A 22,228-nucleotide genomic window follows, 5' to 3' on the forward strand; every position below is an offset into this window, starting at 1 on the left:
AAGCACTTGTAGGGAAAAATAAGAGGGTTCGAAGGGTCTTCTGTCTGTATTTCTGTTTGTCCGCAATTATTTCTTGAATTTTCGAAGAAAATTTTGGGTCGATTTTTGGGAAAATTATACCAAACTGTAGGAAAATTCAATTTTCAACGTTTTGATGTAAATTTCATGAAAATTCAATAATTTGAAAAAATTAGAAGTCTTTGAAAACCAAGAAATTCTTGGTAAGAATTGGAATTTCACAATGGGGATTATCAGAAATTAAAAATGACAGATTTCACAAAAAGTTTGAGTTTTCTAGCTCCATTTTAAGCCGAGATATGGGCATTCAAAGTTTTGAATGCGAGAGACGTAGACGACTAGACACTCTAACTGTCTGCGTCTCTTCAAAACTTCAAACGGCTGTATCTCAAGTTCTAGAAGAGCTAGAGAGGTGATTTTTTCTGTGGTAGGCTTTATTTGAACCAATGATTTTAGTGATCGATTTGAAGAAACCCAACTTTTGAATTTTCAATTTCAAAAAATATGTTTTGTTTTTTTTTGTAGACATCCATAAAATAGACAATATTTTCTTCAATTTAGTCAAAAATCAGCTTTCTAGCTCATCTAGGAGCTGAGAGATAGCCATTTGAGGCTTTGAAGGCGAAAGACGCAAACGACGAGACACTCTAACTGTCTGCGTCTCTTCAAAACTTCAAATGACTGTATCTCGGTTACTAGGCGAGCTAGAAAAGTGGTTTTTTGACGAAGATGATTTGATCTATTTTCAGCAAAATATACATTTTTTCAAGTTTTTGAAAATAGATTTTAGAGGAAAAATTAAAGAATTATACAATTACGATATTTGTTTATTTTCCCTTCATTTTCTTTTTTCATTTTCTTCCTATTTACTCCCTCTCTTTCTTCAACTCTACTCATAAATAAAATGGATGCAATTTAGATGAGAAAAGAAAGAGGACGAGAGAGTGAGAGACGCAGAGAAGAGAGAGAGAGAGAGAGACAGAGCTATCTCTCTTTTTTCCTTACCCACTCAACTATTCCCATCTTTTTTCTCCCCACTCTCCCAGTTCCATTCAATTCCACATTTTCTCTCTCTATCTCTCTATTTTTTTTGTCTTTTTTTACTACTTTTTGACGACGTCAGATTGCTGAGATTCAGAATTCTAAGAATCCTATTTTCTGAATTTTCGAGCTTCCGTTTTCATTTTCTAAATTTTTTGAATTCTCTATAAATCTGTTCAAAAATCAATTTTCTAGACCTCCTAGAAGCCGAGATACAGTGCTTGAAAGTTTTGAAGAGACGCAGACAGTCAGAGTGTCTCGTCGTCTGCGTCTCTCGTCTTCCAAAGCTGTAAATGACCATATCTCGGCTTCTAGGTGAGCTAGCTAGAAAAGTGGTCCTTGGACAGAAATGTCTCATTTGTCACGATGTTTTTTTCAAAATGTAAAATTTATAATTTTCTTGTAGAGACCCAAAATTTAGATAGCTCAAAATTTGCAAAATTAGGCAATCTGAAAAATGAAATTTGGACAATATGAAAATCCACATGAAATCGTCCTATTCTGTCCTAAAATCACTTTTCGAGATCTCCTAAAAGCTTTAAAATTTTGAAGAGACGCAGACAGTTAGAGTGCCTTGTCGTCTGCGTCTCTTGCCTTCAAATGGCTGTATCTCGGCTCAAAATTGCTCTAGAACACTCAAACTTTTTGTGAAATGTGCTATTTTGAATTTTCTATCAGTTTATTTAAAAACGAAGAAGAAGTTAGAAAATGTAGGTACGAGGGTCTCTAAACTCCAATATATTGATCTAATGCATTTTTATGTTCTCTCTCTCTCTCTCTCTCTTTTTTTTTCAACTAATATTTCCAAAACGACATCTGTTTTTATTTGTCTTTTTCTTCGTTTTCTTCATTTTTCGAGTAGTCCCCGGAGAATGACATTTGTCATCGGATCATATGGCTTCTTTCTCTTCTTCTTCTTCTTCTTCTTCATCTCAGTTTTCTCATTTTTAATACGAATTGCTGTCTTTTTCTCTAGCTCTCTCTATATCTCGTTTTGCCCATAACTTTGCAAAGGAATGTTCTATTTTTCTGAAAACTATACCAAAATGTAGGAAATCGAATTTACTACATTTTAATATAATTTTCATCAAAACTTTAAAAAAAAAATGAAAAAGTTAGAAGCTTTTGAAAACTGAATTTTTTAGACAGATATGTTATAAATTAGAGATTCTTAAAAATGACACATTTCACAAAAAGTTTGAGAGCTCTAGCCCAATTTTGTGCCGAGATATAACCATTTAAAGTTTGGGAGGCGAGAGACGCAGACAACAAGACACTCTAACTGTCTGCGTCTCTTCAAAACTTCGAATGACTATATCTCGGCTTCTAGAGGAGCTAAAGAAATGATTTTTCTTGTAATAAGCTTCATTGAATCTTGGGAATCTCAGCAAACTTCAAAGAAATCGGTTTTCTGTAATTTTTGTGTTTCCAAAAAATGATTGGTTGTTGTTTTTATTGATTATCATGAAATAGACTATATTTTCATTCATTTTGTCCAAAAAACAACTTTCTAGTTTCCCATGGAACCGAGATATACCGTACAACCTGTATTGGAAGGACCGGCCCTTCTATTTTTTCGAGGTCCCTCCGGAGGGCCCTTCTATTACAGGCTTTACGGTAGCCATTGGAAAGCTTTAAAGGTTAGAGACGCAGACAACGAGACACTCCAACTGTCTGCGTCTCTTCGAAACTTCAAAAGGCTGTATCTCGGGTTCTAGAAGAGCTAGTGATTTTTGGACCGTTTTGTAGAAAATGTAATGTATTTTTAAAAATATTAAAATTTCTTAGTTTTCAGTAAAATGAAAACTCCCAAAAATTTCCCATTTTCCAGCAAATGCAGAACAATTGTTCTTTGTTCCCTATTTTCTTTTTCTTCTTCTTCTTCTTCCTCCCTTCTTCTAACAATTCTTCTTCTTTAAAATGTGTATGTGCTCATTGTGCATTTTCTCTCTCCCTCTCTCTCTCATTTCTCTGCGTCTCTCCCCTTCTCACACTCTCTCGCCTCTCCTCTCTTTTTCTCCATAAATAGGCCTCAATTTTCTGTTTTTCCCTTCGTCTTTTTTTTCCCAACGTCCCCCTCCCCGGCTTTTTTCTTCTCTTCTTCTTTTTTTTTACTTTTTCCCCACCACACGCAAAATCCTTTGAAATCCTCTTGGGATCGCACCGAAAATGTCTTATTCTTGGTCCGGAAGCATTTTTTGTACCCAAAAAAATGTTTAATTTTGAAATTATATTTTTTCTAAAATCCCAAATTTTCAGAACAAATCCAAGTTGCAACAATCGTTCTTCAGGACAACCAGTCACCACGCCTTCAGAATTTTTTCCAGAAGAAATTCAGAAGACGTCGAATTTTCCAGAAGAAGACGACAGCATTTACGATACGACGCATCGTCACGTGAGTTTTCTGAACAACTGAAATTATCAATATTTTCAAATTATCGCATTCCAAATTTCCCATATTTTCATATAATTTTCATGGAAATTGGCTGAAAATGACGAAAGTTAAAAATTTTGAAAAATTTTGAAATTTGGAGTATTTTTTAAGATTCTGCTTTAGCTGATTTTCAGCCTTTTTTTGCACAATTTTAAAATAAAAAATAGTTTCAAAATATGGGATTTTGAATTTCCCACATTTTCATATAATTTTCATGGAATTTGGCTGAAAATGAAGAAACTTATAGAATTTCAAAAATTAGAAAAAATCCCTCATCTTTGTCAATTTCGTACCGAATTTCGGAAAAACTACACCAAAAAGTGGAAAATTCAATTTTCTAGATTCTGTATATTTTTCGGAATAATTATGAAATTTTGAAATAAAAATTTCAAAAAAATTCCCAGAAAATACCATGAAATTGGGCTGAAAATGAAAAAACAAATTCTAAAATTTTGAATTTTTCAAATTTTGGGAAAATTCCGATTTTCGATTTTTTTTAAATTAGAAGAATTATATGAAAATCAATATAGTTATGCCAAAAAATTGAAAAATTCTCATATAAAAACCCAAAAAAAAATTTTAAAATTCTGAAAAAAAAAATTTTTGACATTTTTTTTCAATATGCTATAACTTTGTCAATTTTTCACCGAATTTCATGAAAGCTATACCAAAATGTAGGAAATTGTATTTCCTACATTTTGATATGCAAAATACTTAAATCAATCAAAAACTGAAAAAGTTAGAATCATTGAAATTAAAAAAAATATTAAATTTTTCTAAAAATTATAACTTTCTCAATTTTTGGCCAATTTTTGCAAAATCAATGTTAAAATTTGAGGAAATTTTTGAATTTTTTGAAATTCAAACATTCAAAATCATAATTTACAGGTAAATGCGCAAATAGAGCCGATGGAGGGACATTCCTCCCTCGCCTCTTATCCACCCCATCATCATCAGCTCCCGCCGCTTCGACTGCCGTCCTCCTCCCACCATCATCATCAAGGACCCTCGACGGCGCCCCCACAACAACAGTATCAGGGATTTTTGGACTTTCAGTGAGTTTTTAATTTTTAACAGTTTTTATCCGATGAAAATTGATGGAAAATGAAGATTTTTTGGTCAAATTTCGAAAAAAAGAAGAATGTTATTTGTCTGAAAATTTTAGAGACTAGAAATCAAATGTGGGATATTTTATTATATTTTCCAAAAAGCTCATTTCCAAACTATTTTTTGCTTTTTATCCCATCAAAATTGATTGAAAATTAAGACATTTAGAGAAATTCAAAAATTAAAGATCCAAAATTTTTGAAAAAAGTTTTTTTTCCAAATTTTTCTAAATTTAATTTTCCAGAAGTCCGAGCCAAGACTATCATCATTCATACAATAATGGATCATCATCCTCAACATCCAATGGTCAGGTGACATACGGCGAACCGTCGACGTCATCAGGAGGTGGCGGAGCTTACGGCGGTGCTCAGAATGGGACGACGAATTCTCAAAATCCACCGTCCCACCAATTTCAAAACTCGAATTCAAATCCGAGTTCAGCGAGCTATGAGCTAGCTCCGCTACACTCGGTGAGGTATGAGCAATTACCGGCACCGCCCCAATCGGCTCCGCCCACTCATCGCGGTCCACAGTACCCTGTGAAGGTACTGGAACACCCACCACATCAGTCACAACAACAAACGTTTGGAACAGTTCAGAGGAGTATGAGGTGAGTATTTTCGAAAATTGAAACTTTTAAAGCTTAGATTTTCAAATTACTAGATAAAAAACAAAAAATAACACATTTCACAAAAAGTTTGGAAGTTCTAGAGCACTTTTGAGCCGAGATATGGTCATTTGAAGTTTAAGAGGTTAGAGATGCAGACAACGAGACACTCTAACTGTCTGCGTCTCTTCGAAACTTAAAATCGCTGTATCTCGGCTTCTAGAAGGCCTAGAAAAGTGATTTTTGAACAGATTTGTAGAGATTTTGAAGTACTTTCAGAGACCCAAGATTTCGCTTCATTTTTCAAGTTTCTTTTGAAAGTTGAATTGTTGCGAAAATTTTTAGTTTTTCTAAAAATACTACAAATTATCTAACAATTCGTCTAAAAACCACATTTCTAGCTTACCTAGAAGCCGAGATATGGCCATTTGAAGTTTAAGAGGCTAGAGACGCAGACGACGAGACACTCTAACTGTCTGCGTCTCTTCAAAACTTTAAATGGCTGTATCTCGAGTTCTAGAAGAGATGGAAAAGTTATTTTTGGACAGATTTGTAGAAAAATCGAAAGTATTGTAAGAAATCAAATTTTCAGAAAAATCTCAAAATTGAAAATATTTACAAATAGAAAATTCTTGAAATTCTGTATTGTTCAGTTAGATCTTGAACACAATTTTTATGAAGTTTAAGTAAAATTTAAGTAAAATTTTTAAGTAAAATTTTACGAATTTTTCCCCTTCTTAGATTCCAAAATTCTGGGAAATCCAAAATTCTGGGAAATCCAAAATTCTGGGGCATTTTTCCTCTAGGTAGATTTTGAGAGGATTCTAAGATTCCTGAGGACCCTCCCTGTCACCTTATGTCATCTCAAAAGGGATAGTAATCTATAATTATGTGTGATTGATGGGTGAGAAGAGAAAAAAGAAAGGGACCATCTGTTCATTTTCTTTTCTGGATTAGGTGAGATTTGTCGGTTACCGTAGCCTAAAAAGGTACGGTAATCCAGAATAAGGTCCCAACGAATTTGTGGGACTTTTGGAATTCCCAAAAAATTCCTGAAAATCGAAACATTCAGAAACATTCCGTTTAAATTTATTTTTCACATTTTCCAATTTTTTATCTAAATTTGGGAAATTTTGTATCCTTGGATTTTCTCACAAGTCTGGAATTGAAATTTTCAAATTTCAAATTTTCCCGCCCAATTGATTTTTCCTCACAGTACCCTTTTCTCCCTCCCCCCTTTCCCATGACCCCCCCCCCCCCTCTCAAAATCCATTTATTGTCTTATCTCATTGTTGTTTCTCTGTGTCTCCGCCTCTCCACACGCTATTTCTCTCCATTCGCTATGCAAATGCGCTCTGTGGACACATTGACCTCCTATTTTATGACGTGACGTCATCAGACCTTCTGTTTGGACAGTACCCCCCAGAGGGCGGGAAAATCGGGACCATACGGTTTTTTTCCTTTTTTTCTCTCTTTTTTTTCGGGACCTTCTAAGATTGCTCAGGTTTAAAATGTTGTGTTTTAGATAAGATTACTGTAGCTTTTGCAAATTAAAAATCTGAAAAAAATTGGGAAAAATTGACCAGAAATTTCGAATTTTTTTAATCTTCCAAAATCTTGGTTTTTTGGATTTCTAGGCCATATGAAATATTTTCTAGGCCAACCAAAATTTGGTCCAGTTTTATGGCTGTAATAGAATTTTATTGACTTTTTTTGGTCCAGTTTTACTATCATTTTTATGGTCCATAAATCAGATTTTCAATGATAAGATAAATACATTTTTGGGGATGGAGGAGATTAGAAAATTTGGGGCCAGAAATTTGGAAATTTGCATTTTTGGAATTTTCAGAGAATTTCAGAATTTTGATCTACCAGTAACAAATTTTTTGATCTACCGGAAAGTTCGAAAAAACAGCTTTTTCAAATTAAAATTTCTTTTAAAGCGCCAATTTTTTGCAATTCATGAATTCTTGAAAATATTGATTTTTAGCATTTTCTGATGTTTTTTCCTAATTTAAAAAAAAAAGTTTTTTTTTCTGAAAATTTCAGTTTAAAAATTCAAAACTTTCAAAAAAAAACTTTAAAATTCCTAATTTTCATATTTTCAGCACCAGTGGCCCAAACATGAACCATCACCATCTACATCACAAGCCGTCTTCCACTTCGCTATCCCATCAATCAACGAGCACTAATTTAATAGCTCCGCCCCCATCAGCTCCGCCCAATCTGGCTCCGCCCACTTTGGCTCCGCCCACGCAACGAAAGACGCCGCCCGTTGGAAAACGGCAGCCGGACGCCCAGGAACAGGAGAAAACGGATATGGCGGTGGCGAAAAATGTGACGGAGATTTTTGCGAAAAACGAAATGAGACAAAGGCCGAATATTTATAGTCCGCCTCCAACAACGAGGTGAGTGAAAATTCTGGAAATTCTGGAAAATTTAAAATTTTGAATTTCCTGAAAATTTTGAACCAAAAACCAACTTTCTAGCTGTTCTAGTAACCAAGATACGGTCATTTGAAATTTCGAAAAGACGCAGACAACGAGACACTCTTACTGTCTGCGTCTCAGTGGTCGGCAGAGAGACGCAGGCAGTTAGAGTTTCTCGTTGTCTGCGTCTCTCACCTCTAAAACTTAAAATGACCATATCTCAGCTTCTAAATGGGCTAGAATTTTCAAACTATTTGTGAAATGAGTGTTTTTGAATTTTTGATCTTGTTCTTTAAAAATCTAGAAAACTTGTAAAATTTTAAGCTTCAGAAGTTCAGAAATTCGGAAAAAAACCGTATCTGATAATATAAGAAAAATCGCGCATTTCTGTTCAAAAACCAACTTACCGTTATTTTCAGTTTAGAGGAGACGCAGACAATGATACACTCTAACTGTCTGCGTCACGGTGGCCAGCAGAGAGATGCAGAGAGGCAGAGTGTCTAGTTGTCTGCGTCTCTTACCTCCAAAACTTTAAATGATCATATCTTAGCTTCTAGATGAGCTAGAAACATGAGACTTTCTGGGATTAGTGTCTTTCTGACTATCTAACCTAAAAACCAAATTTTCAGACCCCTCGCCACCCTGGCTCCTCTACCAACCACAAAACCCAACAATTGGCAATGTCCAAACTGTAACCGGACCATGTCCAACGGTCGAACCATTCAAAGGCATCGTCAAAATTGTGGTCAAACGAACACAATCATTTCGTCAAGTCCCCTACCGTCCACAAAATCCCAACCAGCGGTCACAAGTGCTCAGGAAGCTGCTCCAAGGCTGGCAGCAATGTTGACGTCTCCACCACCATCCACGTCATCTGGTCCGTCGACGTCTTCAAGTCTTCCAGGGCCATCTGGGATGTCCGGCCCATCCACATCATCATTCCACCAAATGGACTACGCCCGCCACTCGATCTACTCGCCTCAGGAAATGATGATCGATCCCAATATCATGTTATCCGATGGATTTGATTTTAAGGATGATCCAATGCTCTATCCAGGACCATCAGGCCTCCAATCTGATAGTATATGGTCATCCAGAGATGATAGCTTCCCTTCGGAACCTCCATCAGCAGTAGATCACATTGATATGGACCCCCTGTTCCCGGATAGTTTATCGGATAGCTTGCTTAAGGATTACCACGACCCATTGGATTCTCTACACGACCCGCTACAAGATTTGGGACCGCTGGACTCGTTTTCGGATCTTATGAAGCCTGAATTCGAGTCAACTGGCACGCCGGACTACTCGATCAATAAATTCCAAGGAACGCTTGAGTACGATATGGGAATCTATTTGGAGAGCATGCCGATTGTTGAGAATTTGACACCGCCGCCGTTAGCTCCGCCCCCACCGCAGCAACGTGCAGCTCCAATAGCGAGACGAGAATCGGTGCCGAATTTTTCGTCAGGAATCACCTTGCCAGCTTTCACGTGAGTTTTCATTTTTGTATATAGGCCGTTTGGGACAGGAAACGGATCAAGAGCAGCTTGAAATTTATAAAACTGGCCAGATCTGGATAAGGCTTGGCAAGAGCTTCCAAATGAGTATAGGCAAGCCATAGCTCCTAGTTTTAGCCTATCGGTCTGTTTCTGGGCCGCCGGTGGCCCGAAAACGGCCCGGAAATGGCTGAAAACCTAAAACCTGGCCAGATCTTACTTTTTCTCAATAAGAGCTTCGAAATGAGTATAAGCAAGCCATGGTTTATGAGTTCAAGCTATTTGGGCCGTTCTCGGGCCGCCGTTGAGCCGTTTAGGCCGCAAGCTCAGTAAGTAGGTCATGAGTACACTTATTTTGAAGATCATGAAACAGCAAATACAAAAATAGAAATGAACAATAGTTTTGGGCTGGTTTTTAGGCTTATTAGGGCCTGAAACGATAGAGGTTGTTTTGGACTGTTTTCTAGCCGATTTTGGGCCGCCATTGGGTCGTTGTTGAATTAGTCGTTTGTAAGCGGCTCAAAGCGGCTCAAAAACGGACCCAAGACAGCTCAAAAAAAGTTTCCCATTTTGAGCTCAGAAAAGCCTAAACTGACCTGGAAAAATGGTCTAAAAAGGCCAAAAAGCCCGAAAAGCCCAAAAGCCACCAAACTGGGTCATGATTATACTCATTTTGAAGCTCTCAACGATACAAATTCAAAATTTCCAAAAATTTTCAGATGTCGTGCGTGCCAAAAACACGTCTCCTCGGATCGATCGCTTCGTCGCCATTTTGGAACGTGCAAAGCCTACAAAGACTTGTTGGCCGCTGAGTGAGTTGAACTTCTTCCCCATTGTTAGATAAAATTTTAGAAGAATTGTGTATTTTTGGCACTTGTCCCTTTAAGTTCTCCTCCCTATAAATTGTGATTTGTGAATCATTTCTAGAGCCGCCAATCGTCCGCCTGGCGCACCATCTCCACCCCAACCAAAACGACGGACTGGAGGTGGCGGAGGAGGACCAAAACGAAATGCAGCACCACCACCACAGAGAAAAGCGTCGATTGCTCAGCCGCCAGTGGCAGAAGCCGTCCCAGAAAAGGCTTCTAACGAACCGAATTCCGCGATTCTGGCGGCTCTCCAAACGAAGCCCAACTACCCGAACTATCAGCAGGCTCCGCCCACTTATCACTCGCAGGCCTTGCCGTCTCTTAGCACATCGTGGTTATCGTCCACTAGTAATACTGTACCCTCGACACCCACCACGTCGTCTGGGCCAGAGTCCTATCAGAAGACGTCGATTCCAAAAGTGTCTAGTCAACTGGAATTGCTCATCAATGACGACGAGAATGATGGCGATAGTAGGAGTAGTAGTAATGGGTTAGTTTTGATGTTGTAAATTTTTTATATCGTCCTGGAATGATTTTTAATCACTATTAGTAGATTTTTCTTAACGAGAGCTTTTAAATGAGTATAACCATGACCTAGTTTCTGAAATTTGGGCTTCGGGCCTGAAAACCGGCCTAATTCGGCCCAAAACTCGAAGTGTCTCAAAGTAGGTCATGATTATACTCATTTTGAAGCATTTCAAGTTTTGAACTTAGCTAAACTAACCGCTTGGAGCAAAAAAATTTTGAAAAGCCGAAAATTTGAAAATTCCTATTTTTTCAGAAACGCCTCCTCCAAATCCGGAATGCCCACATACGCCTGTGAACGATGCAACAAGCACTTGTGCTCGATGAGCAATTTGAAGCGACACCGTGCCACGTGTAAATACGGATTGAATTTGGAAACGCCATCTGCTGAGCAACAAGCCACGCCCACATCTGACCAGGCTCCGCCCACACCCGCTCCAGCGCAGGCTCCAGTGGTTCAAGCTCCGATGACTCCCATTGAAGCTCCGTCCGCTCAAGCTCCGCCCACTCAAGCCCCGCCTACTCAAACCCCGCCCACCTCCCAAGAAACCACCGCCACCGTAACCTACATGGAAAAATGGGCGCGGGAAAAAGCCGCGGCGGCACAAATCTCGCCGAACAAAAAGTCGTCGACAGCTACAGTAACCCATTCGGATGTCGCTGAAAACGGAGGAGCACACGTGAAGATGATGACAGTAGGAGAGGCCCTGAAAGCCCAACAATTGCAAAAAGGCCTACTATCTGGAAATGGGCCGAACTTTGGAAGCCCCGCCTTCTCGGACCACCACTATCAGCCACGATTCCAGTCACGCGGGCCACCACCACGTCCGCCGAACCCGATCCTGAATCAAATTCAAAATCCACCACATTTACTCAAACAGCAAGCTCCGCCACTTTTGAGCCCACCCATCAGTAAGAAGGGCTTGATTGAGCACAAGAATACAGATTTGGTACTGATCACGTCGGAGCCGTTGGCTGAGAAGACGTCGGCGAAGGAACGTTCTGGAAATTCTGGAAATTCCCGCCGAGGATCGGAGCCACAGGTGCAGATTCAGAGTCAGCCACTGCCGCCGCTTCAACTTCCGCCGGTAACGAGACATCCGGACAGACAGATGGACAGGCCGACACACGGACAGATGGAAGGATATCAGGTTCAATCGAAGCCCCTTCCGCCGATTCAATTTGGAGCACAGAACTCTGGAGCTCAGAATCCACGTCAGCAGACTCAGAATCCGCAGAATCAGAATTCATCAGGCGGACTTCAACATCATCAGATTACGTCGCCAATGGAGAATCCGCAGAACATTCAGCACCAGATGACGTTGCAGAATCAAAATCCAGCAGGACATCAAAATCCAGGACATTCACAACATCAGATGACGTCACAGGTCCAGAATTCGGCTGGCCTTCAGAATTCGGCCCATCCAAATCAGATGACGTCAAATGTCCAGACTTCGGCAAACCAACAACATCAGATGACGTTGCACAATCAGAATCCGGCTGGACATCAGAATCTAGGACCCCAGAATCAGATGACGTCACAGATGCAGAATCCATCTGGACATCAGAATCCGGCACACCAACAACATCAGATGACGTCGCAGGTGCCGAATCGACAGAATCCAGGATTCCAGAACCAGATGACGTCACAAAATCTAGGCCTTCAAAATCTGGGAAATCAGAATCAAGAGCAGAAGAATCAGATGACGTCGTCACAGAATCTCCAGAATCCCGGCGCAGTTCAAAAATCTCTGAGCGTCGGCTCAAAACGACCGGATCCATACACCCAACACCATCAGCTGGCTCCGCCTTCTTTGATCCCGCCCATCACGGCTCCGCCCACTTTGGCTCCGCCCACAAAACGAGCAAGGAATGCAGCTGCTGGAAAAGTGCCAAAGGTGCAGAATCAGAATTTGGAGACAACCCAAAAAATGGAAATTTCGGAAGAAGTGAAAAAGGAGTGAGTTTTTAAAAATTAAGGTTTTGATGGCCTAGAAAAATTTCTAGGCCATGGATCTTTGAAGCCTCATAACTTTGTTCATTTCCAGCCGATTTTTGTGAAAGTTATATCAAAATGTAGAAAAATGAATTTTGTATATTTTGATATGTTTTTATCAACATTGATAAAATATGAGCAAAGTTATGAAGTTTTGAAAAATTGTCGAAAAAAAATTTTTTCGGAAAATTTTTGAAATTTTAAAATAAACTTTTTTCCAGAGATCCATCGTCTCCACCAATGACAAAACGGTCCGGATCACCACTAGACTCTATTATCACATCGGTCCCCCTATCAATCGATACCAATCAAAAATCGGCGGCCACCAACGGACCAACAGCGGACCAAGGACAGTCGAGCATCGATTCGCCAGAAACCGAGGATCCAAGTCCAACAGACGGATCGTCTCGAGGATCCATTTCGAAGCGTCTCATCCCATACATCTGCCCGGAATGTGATAAGATGTAAGTGCGCTCTATTGAGAATTATCAATAAATCAATAATTTGCAGCTACTCGTGTCGAAAAAATGTGAAACGACACCGAATGGCAGTTCACAAGATGTCTCTGGACGAAGTGCTGGCAAAACCCGAGCTCCCGGCACCACAAGAGCTGAGCAATGTCACTCGACGGCATACTGTAGCCGGTCTAGAGTCTTCTGAAGGCGTTGATCGTCCCAAAAAACGAAAGGCATCGACACAAGTGACGTCTGGAGGCAAGAAGACAAAGAAGGTGGAAATTGAAGAGGATCCGGAGGATTCAGAAGGATCAGAAGACGAGGAAAAGGAGGAGAAGGCGGAGGTTAAGGAGCGGAGAAGATTAAGGATGAGCAATTGTCAACGATCACCGTTCAGCCGATTGCTCCACGACCAACGGCACTGCCATCGGCTTATACGATTCTGCCAAGGGGTCAGAATCCGACTTCTGGAGGTCAGAATCCAAGAACTCAAAATTTTGGCCCACGAAGTACCAGTTTTTCCGCCGCCCAGATTCATCTGGGACGAGATCAGAATCAAGGGATTCAGATGACGTCGAATATTCAGAATTCGCAGGTTCAGAATCAGCAGATTCAGAATCAGCAAATTCAGAATCCTATGGGTCGATTCCAATCAAACTGGAATCAGAATCCGAATCCAAATCAGATGACGTCCCAGATGCAGAACCCAGGACAACAGAATCAGATGACGTCACAGGTTCAGAATCAGGCTCAGAATTCACAAAATTGGCATCCGCAGAACCAGAATTGGAATCAGAATCTTCCAAATCCACAAAATCAGAATTTCGGACCACCACCATCCCAACCAAAGACGTCAACAACAACGACGATGATTCAGAATCCACAGAATCCAGAAATTTCAAATTTCGGAGGACAAAATCAGAATTCTAGAAGTCCACCAATGGTTCAGAATATTCAGAATACAAATAATTTTGGAATTCAGAATTCGCAAAACCAGAATTTCGGACCTCCACCACCAACAACGACAACGACGTCCTCTACAATTCAGAGTTCGCAGAATCCAGAAGTCACAAATTTTGGAAATTCGGAATTCCAGAAAAGTCCACCAATGGAGATTCAGAGTTCTCAAAATCCGACGACGATTCAGAATCCGCCACAGCTTCAGAATTCTGGACTTCAGAATCCCCCGATTCTGGATCCGAAAACCCAAAATCGTCCACCACAACCACGGAATCCACAGGTCCAGCTGATGATGGACCGGATTCAGAAGACACGTGACGAAGAGAACGCGAAGCTTCAGAATTCCAGAATTCAGCAGCAACAACAGCAACAGCTTCCAGGGATTCAAAGCCTCCGAGGAACTCAAGATCAGGCTGCGCCCACTTTCTACCAAGCTCCGCCCCCTTCATGGGACACCGGATTCCAGCAAGCGATGGCCACTAGCTATCAAGCCACGCCCGCTCCACATCCATCGTGGAACTTGCCTCAAGACTATCAAATGTCACCGCCGTTGGCAGCTCCACCCGTAGCTACGCCCATTTACAGTTCATGGGATCCATCGTGGGCCACCACAACGGCGCCTTCAGAGTCCACGTCAACTGAAGTTCCAGGACCTAGAAGATTCTCCGACGAAGAGGACACCCGTGCCATGGCCAAGATCGCTGCGGAGCTGAAGCGCTGTGCAGAGGTGAACCTCTCAGACTCTACAGTAATCCATGAGAAGTCTCAAAAACCAAAGGACGAATCTGAATACGATGCGCATCTTTTCCAATCGATCCGAGAAGAATTCCGAACCAAAGAGGCGTCGAAAAGTCCGGAGAATGTGCTGGAAAACGAGCAAAACGCGCTGGAATCGCTGGCTGTGGTCGCTCCGCCCCCGAAAAAATCCAAGCCACGTCAGCAGAGCCTCGTTTGCACCGGATGCCATAAGACGATGGGATCGGACTACTCCCTGAGACGTCATCGGATGAATTGCTCATCGGTTCAGAAGTCGCGGAATCCAGAATACCCGAAACCGCCGGCTAAGCGGAAAGGAGGCAAAAACAATGCGTTGGAGGATTCGCAGACGTCAGAAACCCCGGAATTGAGTCAAGAGGAGATGGAAATGATCCGGAATTCTGAATCCTGGAAGGAAGAGCCGATTCCAGATGTCGTCGTCAGATTTGTGGAGGAATTCCAGATGCAGCTGGAGAGAGAGAAGTGAGTTTTTTTTTGGACATTTCTGGATTTTTTGAAAATTTTGGATTTAAAGGTTTTTTGGAATTTAGGAAATTAGGATTTTCTGAATTCGTCAGATTTTTGGATTTTTGAATTTTTGGAATTTTTTGGAATTTTGGGTTTCCAATTTTGAGAATCTTGGAATTTTTGAAATTTCCAGAACATTTTGAAATCTTGATTTTTTTGAAATTTTTGAGCTTCCGATTTTTCGAAAATTTCAATTTTTCGGAATTTTCGAATTTTGGGAATAGGGAAGACAAAAACTACAAAAGCCCTGAATTTCTGAATTTCTGAATTTCTGAATTTCTGAGATTCTGAGATTCTGAGATTCTGAAATTCTGAGATTCTGAGATTCTGAGTTTCTGAGATTCTGAGATTCTGAGATTCCGAGATTCTGAGATTTTGAGATTCTGAGATTCTGAGATTCTGAGACTCTGAAATTCTGAGATTCTGAGATTCTGAGATTCTGAGATTCTGAAATTCTGAGATTCTGAGATTCTGAGATTCTGAGATTCTGAGATTCTAAACTTTTCAAAATTTCAATCGAGACTTCCTCAAAACCAATTGATCCTAGGAATTTTCAGTCGATTCGAGAACAATTCAAAAACGACGTCACCGCCGCTGGCCACTCCAGATGAGTCGACGACGGCGACGTTCACGTCGTCTGAATCGTCTCGTGAATCGTCGACGTCGATTTCTCCTCAATTGAAAACTATCATCATCACGACATCTTCTGAATCCACCATGACGTCATCATCAAAGCCTTCTGAATCCTCTTCAACGTCTTCTTCTGGAGCTGCTCCACCGGTGCCATCATTAAATCAGGCGAGACATATGTGTCAGGTGTGGCTAACGACTTATTCGAAATTTCTACAAAATTCTGAACATTTCTAGATTTTTCTAGAATTTTGAAATTTGAGAAGTTCAAAAAAAATTAATTTCTAACACTAAAAATAATTATTTCACTACAAAATGTCTCTTTTCGTTTTTTTCGGCACTGGCATATCTAACTTTTGTGACTTTTTAAAACTAGCTAATTAACTGCCTAATTAATTAATTAATTAGTTAATTTGAATAAAAATCAATAATTAATTTTTCTTGCAGGAATGCAACAGAGCACTATCCAGCCACTACAGTTTGCGACGACACGGTGGCTCGTGTCCGACGGCTGGCGAGAAAAAGTATTAGTGAGTTTTTTAAATTTTTTTTCGAGAATTTTTTAAATACCTAGATTAGAAATTGAAAAATACACCAGTCACAAAAATTTTCATCTTTCTAGCTCTTCTATAAGCCGAGATACGGTCATTTGAAGTTTTGGAGAGACGCAGACACACTCTGTCTGTCTGCGGCTCTCCGCCGGCCACGGAGACGCAGAAAGTGGGAGTGTCTCGTTGTCTGCGTCTCTCCAAAACTTCAAATGACCGTATCTCGGCTTATAGATGAGCTAGAAAGCTGGTTTTTTGACAGAATCGCACAATATTTTTAAAAATTTTAGAATCTGTCTAAAAATCAAGAAATCTAAAATTTCGATGTTCAAAAAACCAATTTTCAGTGAACCAACAAACATTGCCGATCATGTAGACGTCTATTTTGCGAAGAACGACGCGTGGGGCGTCGTTTCTCGAAATCTGCTGACTACAGTATCCCCGTATTTCACACATTTGCTGGACGACAATCCACACAATCGTCTTCAGCTGGACACGAAATGGGCCGATTTTCGTCTGTTGTTGGACGTTTTTACGAATCATTGCGAGCTAACAGGTTGGTTGAATTTCTGAATTTCTGAATTTCTGAATTTCTGAATTTCTGAATTTCTGAATTTCTGAATTTCTGAATTTCTGAATTTCTGAATTTCTAAATTTCTGAATTTCTGAATTTCTGAATTTCTAAGTTTCTGAATTTCTGAATTTCTGAATTTCTGAATTTCTGAATTTCTGAATTTCTAAGTTTCTGAATTTCTGAATTTCTGAATTTCTGAATTTCTAAATTTCTGAATTTCTGAATTTCTGAATTTCTGAATTTCTGAATTTCTGAATTTCTGAATTTCTAAGTTTCTGAATTTCTGAATTTCTCAGTTTCTGAATTTCTGAATTTCTGAATTTCTTGGATTTTCTAAACTACTGAATTTCTTGGATTTTCTGAATTTCTGAATTTCTGAATTTCTGAATTTCCGAATCCGGAATTCCTAAAAATCTGAAAATCTAAGTTTCCAATTTTTCAGCCGACAATGTCAAACTGGTTGCTGAGCAATCGAAAAAATACAAGTCAATCCAAGTGGATCGAATGGTGGAGGAGTTTTATAAGGTTTGCAAAAATCGATTATCGATTTTCTAAAAATCAACTTTTCAGAATTCCAACACCATCTGATTTCGCCGAATTCCTTCTACTCATTTTTCTCTCATTTATCGATTTTTTTCAACCCAGATTGCCTTTCAAAAAGTTTCCCCCTAATACTTGTGTTCTTCTTTCTTTTTCTCGAAAATTTTTAATTAATTAATTCATTAATTACTGAAAAAAAAATAATTTTTCCCTCGTCTTGTGATATTTTTTAAAATTGATCTCTCATTTTTAACCCATTTCTCTCGCTAGCTACACAGTAATTTTTATAGGTAACAAAAAAATCAAAATTGAAAAATCCCGGAATTTGAAAAAAAAAATTTTATTTGAATTTTTTTTTTCAAAACTTTTAGTATCCATTATGTGTCGATAACTGATCTCTTGATGTCTTTTCCACCTCCTCCCAGCGATGATTTTTTTTCTCGAATTTTTCTCTCATTTCAATCATGCGGTACTTTTTCGTGTTTGAATTTTTCTGAAATTTCCAGAAAGTTCTGGAATTATAAAATGTTTTAAAATCAGATTTGTTTTATTTCTTGTCAATAAAGAACTGCAACATTTTTACAGGCGATTAGAGCTATTTTGATTTTTTTTTTTTGGCGAGTTTAGGATACCGTAAACACTAATAGAATGCCACTCGATTCTTCAAATTTGAGCCCGTTTATCTCATTTTCTGTAAGAGATATCAAAAAGTGGTTAACTAATAGAATGTTTCTGATATCATGATAAATATTTTATCAGTTGACACTTTTTTGATATCTTTCAAAATAAGTGAGCTATATAGGCTCGAAGTGGACGGTCCGGGTGGCGTTCTATTAGAGTGTTTACGGTATATTAATTTTGGGGATTAAAAAATATATACAAATTCTGAAAACTGTAGATAATTTTCAAGAATCTGAAGCTTAGAAATTCAGAAATTCAGAAATTCGGGAACGAAATTCCAAAATTTTGAAATTCTGAAATTCCAGTTCTAAAACTCTGAGGTCCAAAAATGTTAAATTTTGAAGTCATGAAATTCTGACCCGGGCTCCAGTACCCAGGCTCCGGGGCTCGTGCTCCAGAACCCGGGCTCCAAATCTTGGGCTCCAAACCCGGGCTCCAGGGTCCAGGCTCCAGTACCCAGGCTCCGGGATCCGTTCTCCAGGATCCGGGCTCCACCACCCGGGCTCCAGTACCCGGGCTCCGAAACCCGGGCTCTGGTACCCGGGCTTCAGTACCCGGGCTCCAAAACCTGGGCTCCAAAACTTGGGTTCCAGAACCCGGGCTACTCCAGTACCCGGCGTCCGACATTTGAAAGTTCATAAATAATAAAATTCAAGAAGTCAGAAAATTAAAATATTTGAAATTCCTAAAAGTGTGATTCGAAAATTTGGAAACGCGAAAATTCCAGAAATCCCCAAATTCTATATCAAATCTGTAACAAATAATGGCATTTTTCAAAAAATTTTACGATTTTTTCAATTTTTTCAGCATGATCAATGTTCAGTATTCCCAAGACGATGACGGTTTTCTATGTATTTTACTGGTTTCTGGCACATTATTCTTGACAGCGTTCGCATATTTTTCAACAATTTTTATAATCAATTGGGCGAGAAGAAGGTAGAATTTGAAATGTTTTCAGAATTTTTCTCGAGAATCAAACATTTTCCAGGTATGCTGCATACATTGCTGAGCAGAGGAGACTCAACGAAAACCTGTTACGGATAAAAAATGAATAAAAAATTGAAATAAAAAAATAAATTATTTGTTCTTGGAGACTGAATTTTCAACAAGAGATTCGAGAAGAATGATCTAAAAATCTGGAAAACTGAAATTAAGAAAATCGGAGTTCAATCATTTCGGATCTTGTCAAAGATATGAAAAGTTGTCAACTGATAAAATGTTACTGATATCATGATAAGCATTTTATCAGTTGACACATTTTTTGTATCTCTCAATGGAATCGAGATAAGTGAGCGCTCCAGGATTCGGGATCCAGTACCGGGGCTCTAGCACCCGGGCTGCAGTACTCGGGCTCCAAGATCCGGGATCCAGAACCCGGGCTCCACAACCCAGGCTCCAGGACCCGGGTTCCAGAAACCCGGGCTCCAGAACTTGACTTTTTTCAGAAACTTCAATTTTTACAAACTTTATGGAAAAATTCAGTGAACTCTTACCGTATTTCCTCTAATAGAAACCCACCCACACCATCAACTTTGAGCTCAATTATCTCGGTCCATATAAGAGGTATCAAAATTGTGTCAACTGATAAAATGTTGGTGATAATATGATAAACATTTTATCAGTTGACAAATTTTTGATATCTCTTACAGGGATTGAGATAATTGAGCTCAAAATGATCGTGTAGAGTGCGCTTCATTTAGAGTGTTTACAGTAAGATTACGGTAGATTGTTGGAATATGAGACAGTTTGAGTGAGAAGTGTATTTCTCAAAGTTTTGGCATTTGCGATATATATTCAGAAATTCAGAAATTCAGAAATTCAGAAATTCAGAAATTCAGAAATTCAGAAATTCAGAAATTCAGAAATTCAGAAATTCAGAAATTCGGAAATTCAGAAATTCGGAAATTCAAAAATTCAGAAATTCAGAAATTCAGAAATTCAGAAATTCAGAAATTCAGAAATTCAGAAATTCAGAAATTCAGAAATTCAGAAATTCAGAAATTCAGAAATTCAGAAATTCAGAAATTCAGAAATTCAGAAATTCAGAAATTCAGAAATTCAGAAATTCAGAAATTCAGAAATTCAGAAATTCAGAAATTCAGAAATTCAGAAATTCTGAAATTCTGAAATTCAGAAATTCAGAAATTCAGAAATTCAGAAATTTTTCCAAAATTATAGAATTTTCAGAAAACTGTAGAAATGTTCATTTTTTGCAATTTGAAAATTCCAAAAAGTTGAAAAAGCCCCAATTTTTGAATTTCCCGCCTTCGACGAAAAATCTCCTTTCACCCCCATTCAATTTCCTCCTTTTCCCCTCATTTTGGTCCACTTCCTAAATCTCCTCTTCGTCTTGTTTTGCAGCTGTCTCCTCACTTTCACTGCGTCTCTCGCTTCTTTGTGCTCTCTCACTGCTTGCCCCATCTGTCACCATGCCAATTATGGAGCAATGTGTGTCGTCGTTGGGAAACATCGGCTCCATATTTCTTTTTTTCTCTGCGTCTCTTCCTTTTTATTCTAAAAATGTGTTTCTGGAATAAAAATGAGCAATTTGGGGAAGAGAGATTTTTTAAAATTTGCCTTTTTTTCAAAATTTGTAATTCTAAAAATTTTCAGAATTTATTTTACTTTTTTGAAAATGTTGAAAATTTCGGATTTTTGAATTTTTGGACTTTCCAGAATTTTTCAACTCCCAAATTTTGTTTCTGAATTTTTTGATATTCTGAAATTTTGGAAGTTTCATGAATTTTCTTTCAGCAGTCTTGAAGTTTTTAGGATTTTCATGAATTTTGGAATTTTGGAATTTTCGGAATTATTTCATTTTTAAGACTTCTGAAGTTTTGGAAATTTTCGTTAATTTTCGTAAATTTTTAAAAGTTTCTACTTCTTCTTGTTTTCCTGATCAACTTTGGAATTTTCAGAAATTTTGAAAATCCGGACATTTGGACAAACAGATTTTTTCTACTAAAAAATGAGCGCTCGTCGATACAACTACTCTGAAATTGATGAGTTGAATAGGATTTTGACAGTAAGTTTTTTGACAAAAAAAAAGATTATTTGGAAATTTTCAGATTTTCAAAAAATTATACAAATTCCGGAGATTCTGATACCGTAAAACCTCTATTAGAAGGATCCCTTCAATAGAAGGGGCCCCGTAATAGAAGGGCCCTCCGAGAGGGGCTTGGAAAAATAGACGGGTCCCCTGTAATAGAAGAGCCCTCTGCGAAAAAGGACCCCCCTTCCGGGAACTCCACAATTTGATAGAAATTTGTTGAAACTCTATTTTTCGATAAAAATCTTGCTAATAGTAAATTTTGGTGAAATTGACAGATTTTCATGAATTTTGAACGAAACTTTGTCGAATTTTTCGATGCAACATTTCGGAAAAAAAATGGCCGGAAAAAATAGAAGGGCCTCCCTCTAATTGTAGGGCCCCCGGAGATACCTTGGAACAATAGAAGGGCTAGCCCTTCTAATACAGGTTTTACGGTATTTATAGAAAAATTCCGAAAACTCGAAACTTTAAATTTTTCAGGTTGAAAGAGAGCTGGTCCTAAAAACCCAAGAAAACTACCGTATCCTCAAGGAGAAATTTCTGGAAATTTCCAGAGAAAATGAAAATTTAAAAATCGATCGAAAGAAGCTTCTAGAAGGAGAAGAGTCTCGAGAGAAATTGCAAGAATTGGAGACAAGAAGTGACGAATTGATCAAGAAAATGAAACAATCGAATGAGGAAAGAGAAGTGGGCGAATTTCATTTTTCGATTTTCAGGCAAAAAAGTTTTCTAGGTTCGCTATGAAAAATTTAAAGTGGATACGATTGAAGAGCTTCAGAATGTGTATAGAAAAGTGAGTTTTTTCTCGAAAACTAGAAAAGCTATCAGAAAGTATTCAACTAGGGAAATGTAGAAAATTAAATTTCCCACATTTTTTTAGTTGAAAATTTTTTGATAGCTTTAACGGTTCGCGAGATATGCGCCTTTAAAGTTTAGAAGAAAGAGACACAGACAGTTAGAGTGTATCGCTGTCTGCGTCTCT

At 38.6% G+C, this 22,228-nt stretch overlaps 4 protein-coding genes across 4 annotated transcripts; 3 read left to right on the plus strand and 1 right to left on the minus strand.

Annotated features, from left to right (window-relative positions):
- Positions 1-317: 317 nt before the first annotated feature.
- Positions 318-16,088, plus strand: Cbr-sea-2 (the record flags this gene model as incomplete). Its single annotated transcript, XM_002646751.1, has 14 exons — positions 318-430; positions 1,255-1,374; positions 3,319-3,454; positions 4,382-4,548; positions 4,845-5,210; positions 7,316-7,615; positions 8,266-9,126; positions 9,852-9,944; positions 10,060-10,491; positions 10,783-12,486; positions 12,744-12,986; positions 13,033-13,321; positions 13,375-15,176; positions 15,779-16,088. The coding sequence occupies 14 exons, from the start codon at positions 318-320 to the stop codon at positions 16,086-16,088; spliced, it is 6,936 nt and encodes a 2,311-aa protein (XP_002646797.1).
- Positions 16,089-16,300: 212 nt separating this feature from the next.
- CBG18451 lies at positions 16,301-17,528 on the plus strand (the record flags this gene model as incomplete). Its single annotated transcript, XM_002646752.1, has 4 exons — positions 16,301-16,381; positions 16,474-16,649; positions 16,747-16,955; positions 17,416-17,528. 4 exons carry the CDS (start codon positions 16,301-16,303, stop codon positions 17,526-17,528), a joined length of 579 nt encoding a protein of 192 aa, XP_002646798.1.
- A 921-nt stretch (positions 17,529-18,449) lies between these two features.
- CBG18452 lies at positions 18,450-18,821 on the minus strand (the record flags this gene model as incomplete). The annotated part of the gene is made up of 1 exon (XM_002646753.1): positions 18,450-18,821. One exon carries the CDS (start codon positions 18,819-18,821, stop codon positions 18,450-18,452), a length of 372 nt encoding a protein of 123 aa, XP_002646799.1.
- A 2,341-nt stretch (positions 18,822-21,162) lies between these two features.
- CBG18454 lies at positions 21,163-21,990 on the plus strand (the record flags this gene model as incomplete). Its single annotated transcript, XM_045241766.1, has 2 exons — positions 21,163-21,219; positions 21,727-21,990. The coding sequence occupies 2 exons, from the start codon at positions 21,163-21,165 to the stop codon at positions 21,988-21,990; spliced, it is 321 nt and encodes a 106-aa protein (XP_045096487.1).
- Positions 21,991-22,228: the final 238 nt, after the last annotated feature.

Source organism: Caenorhabditis briggsae (assembly GCF_000004555.2).
Source record: "Caenorhabditis briggsae complete genome, chrII, whole genome shotgun sequence".
Taxonomy (NCBI): domain Eukaryota; kingdom Metazoa; phylum Nematoda; class Chromadorea; order Rhabditida; family Rhabditidae; genus Caenorhabditis; species Caenorhabditis briggsae.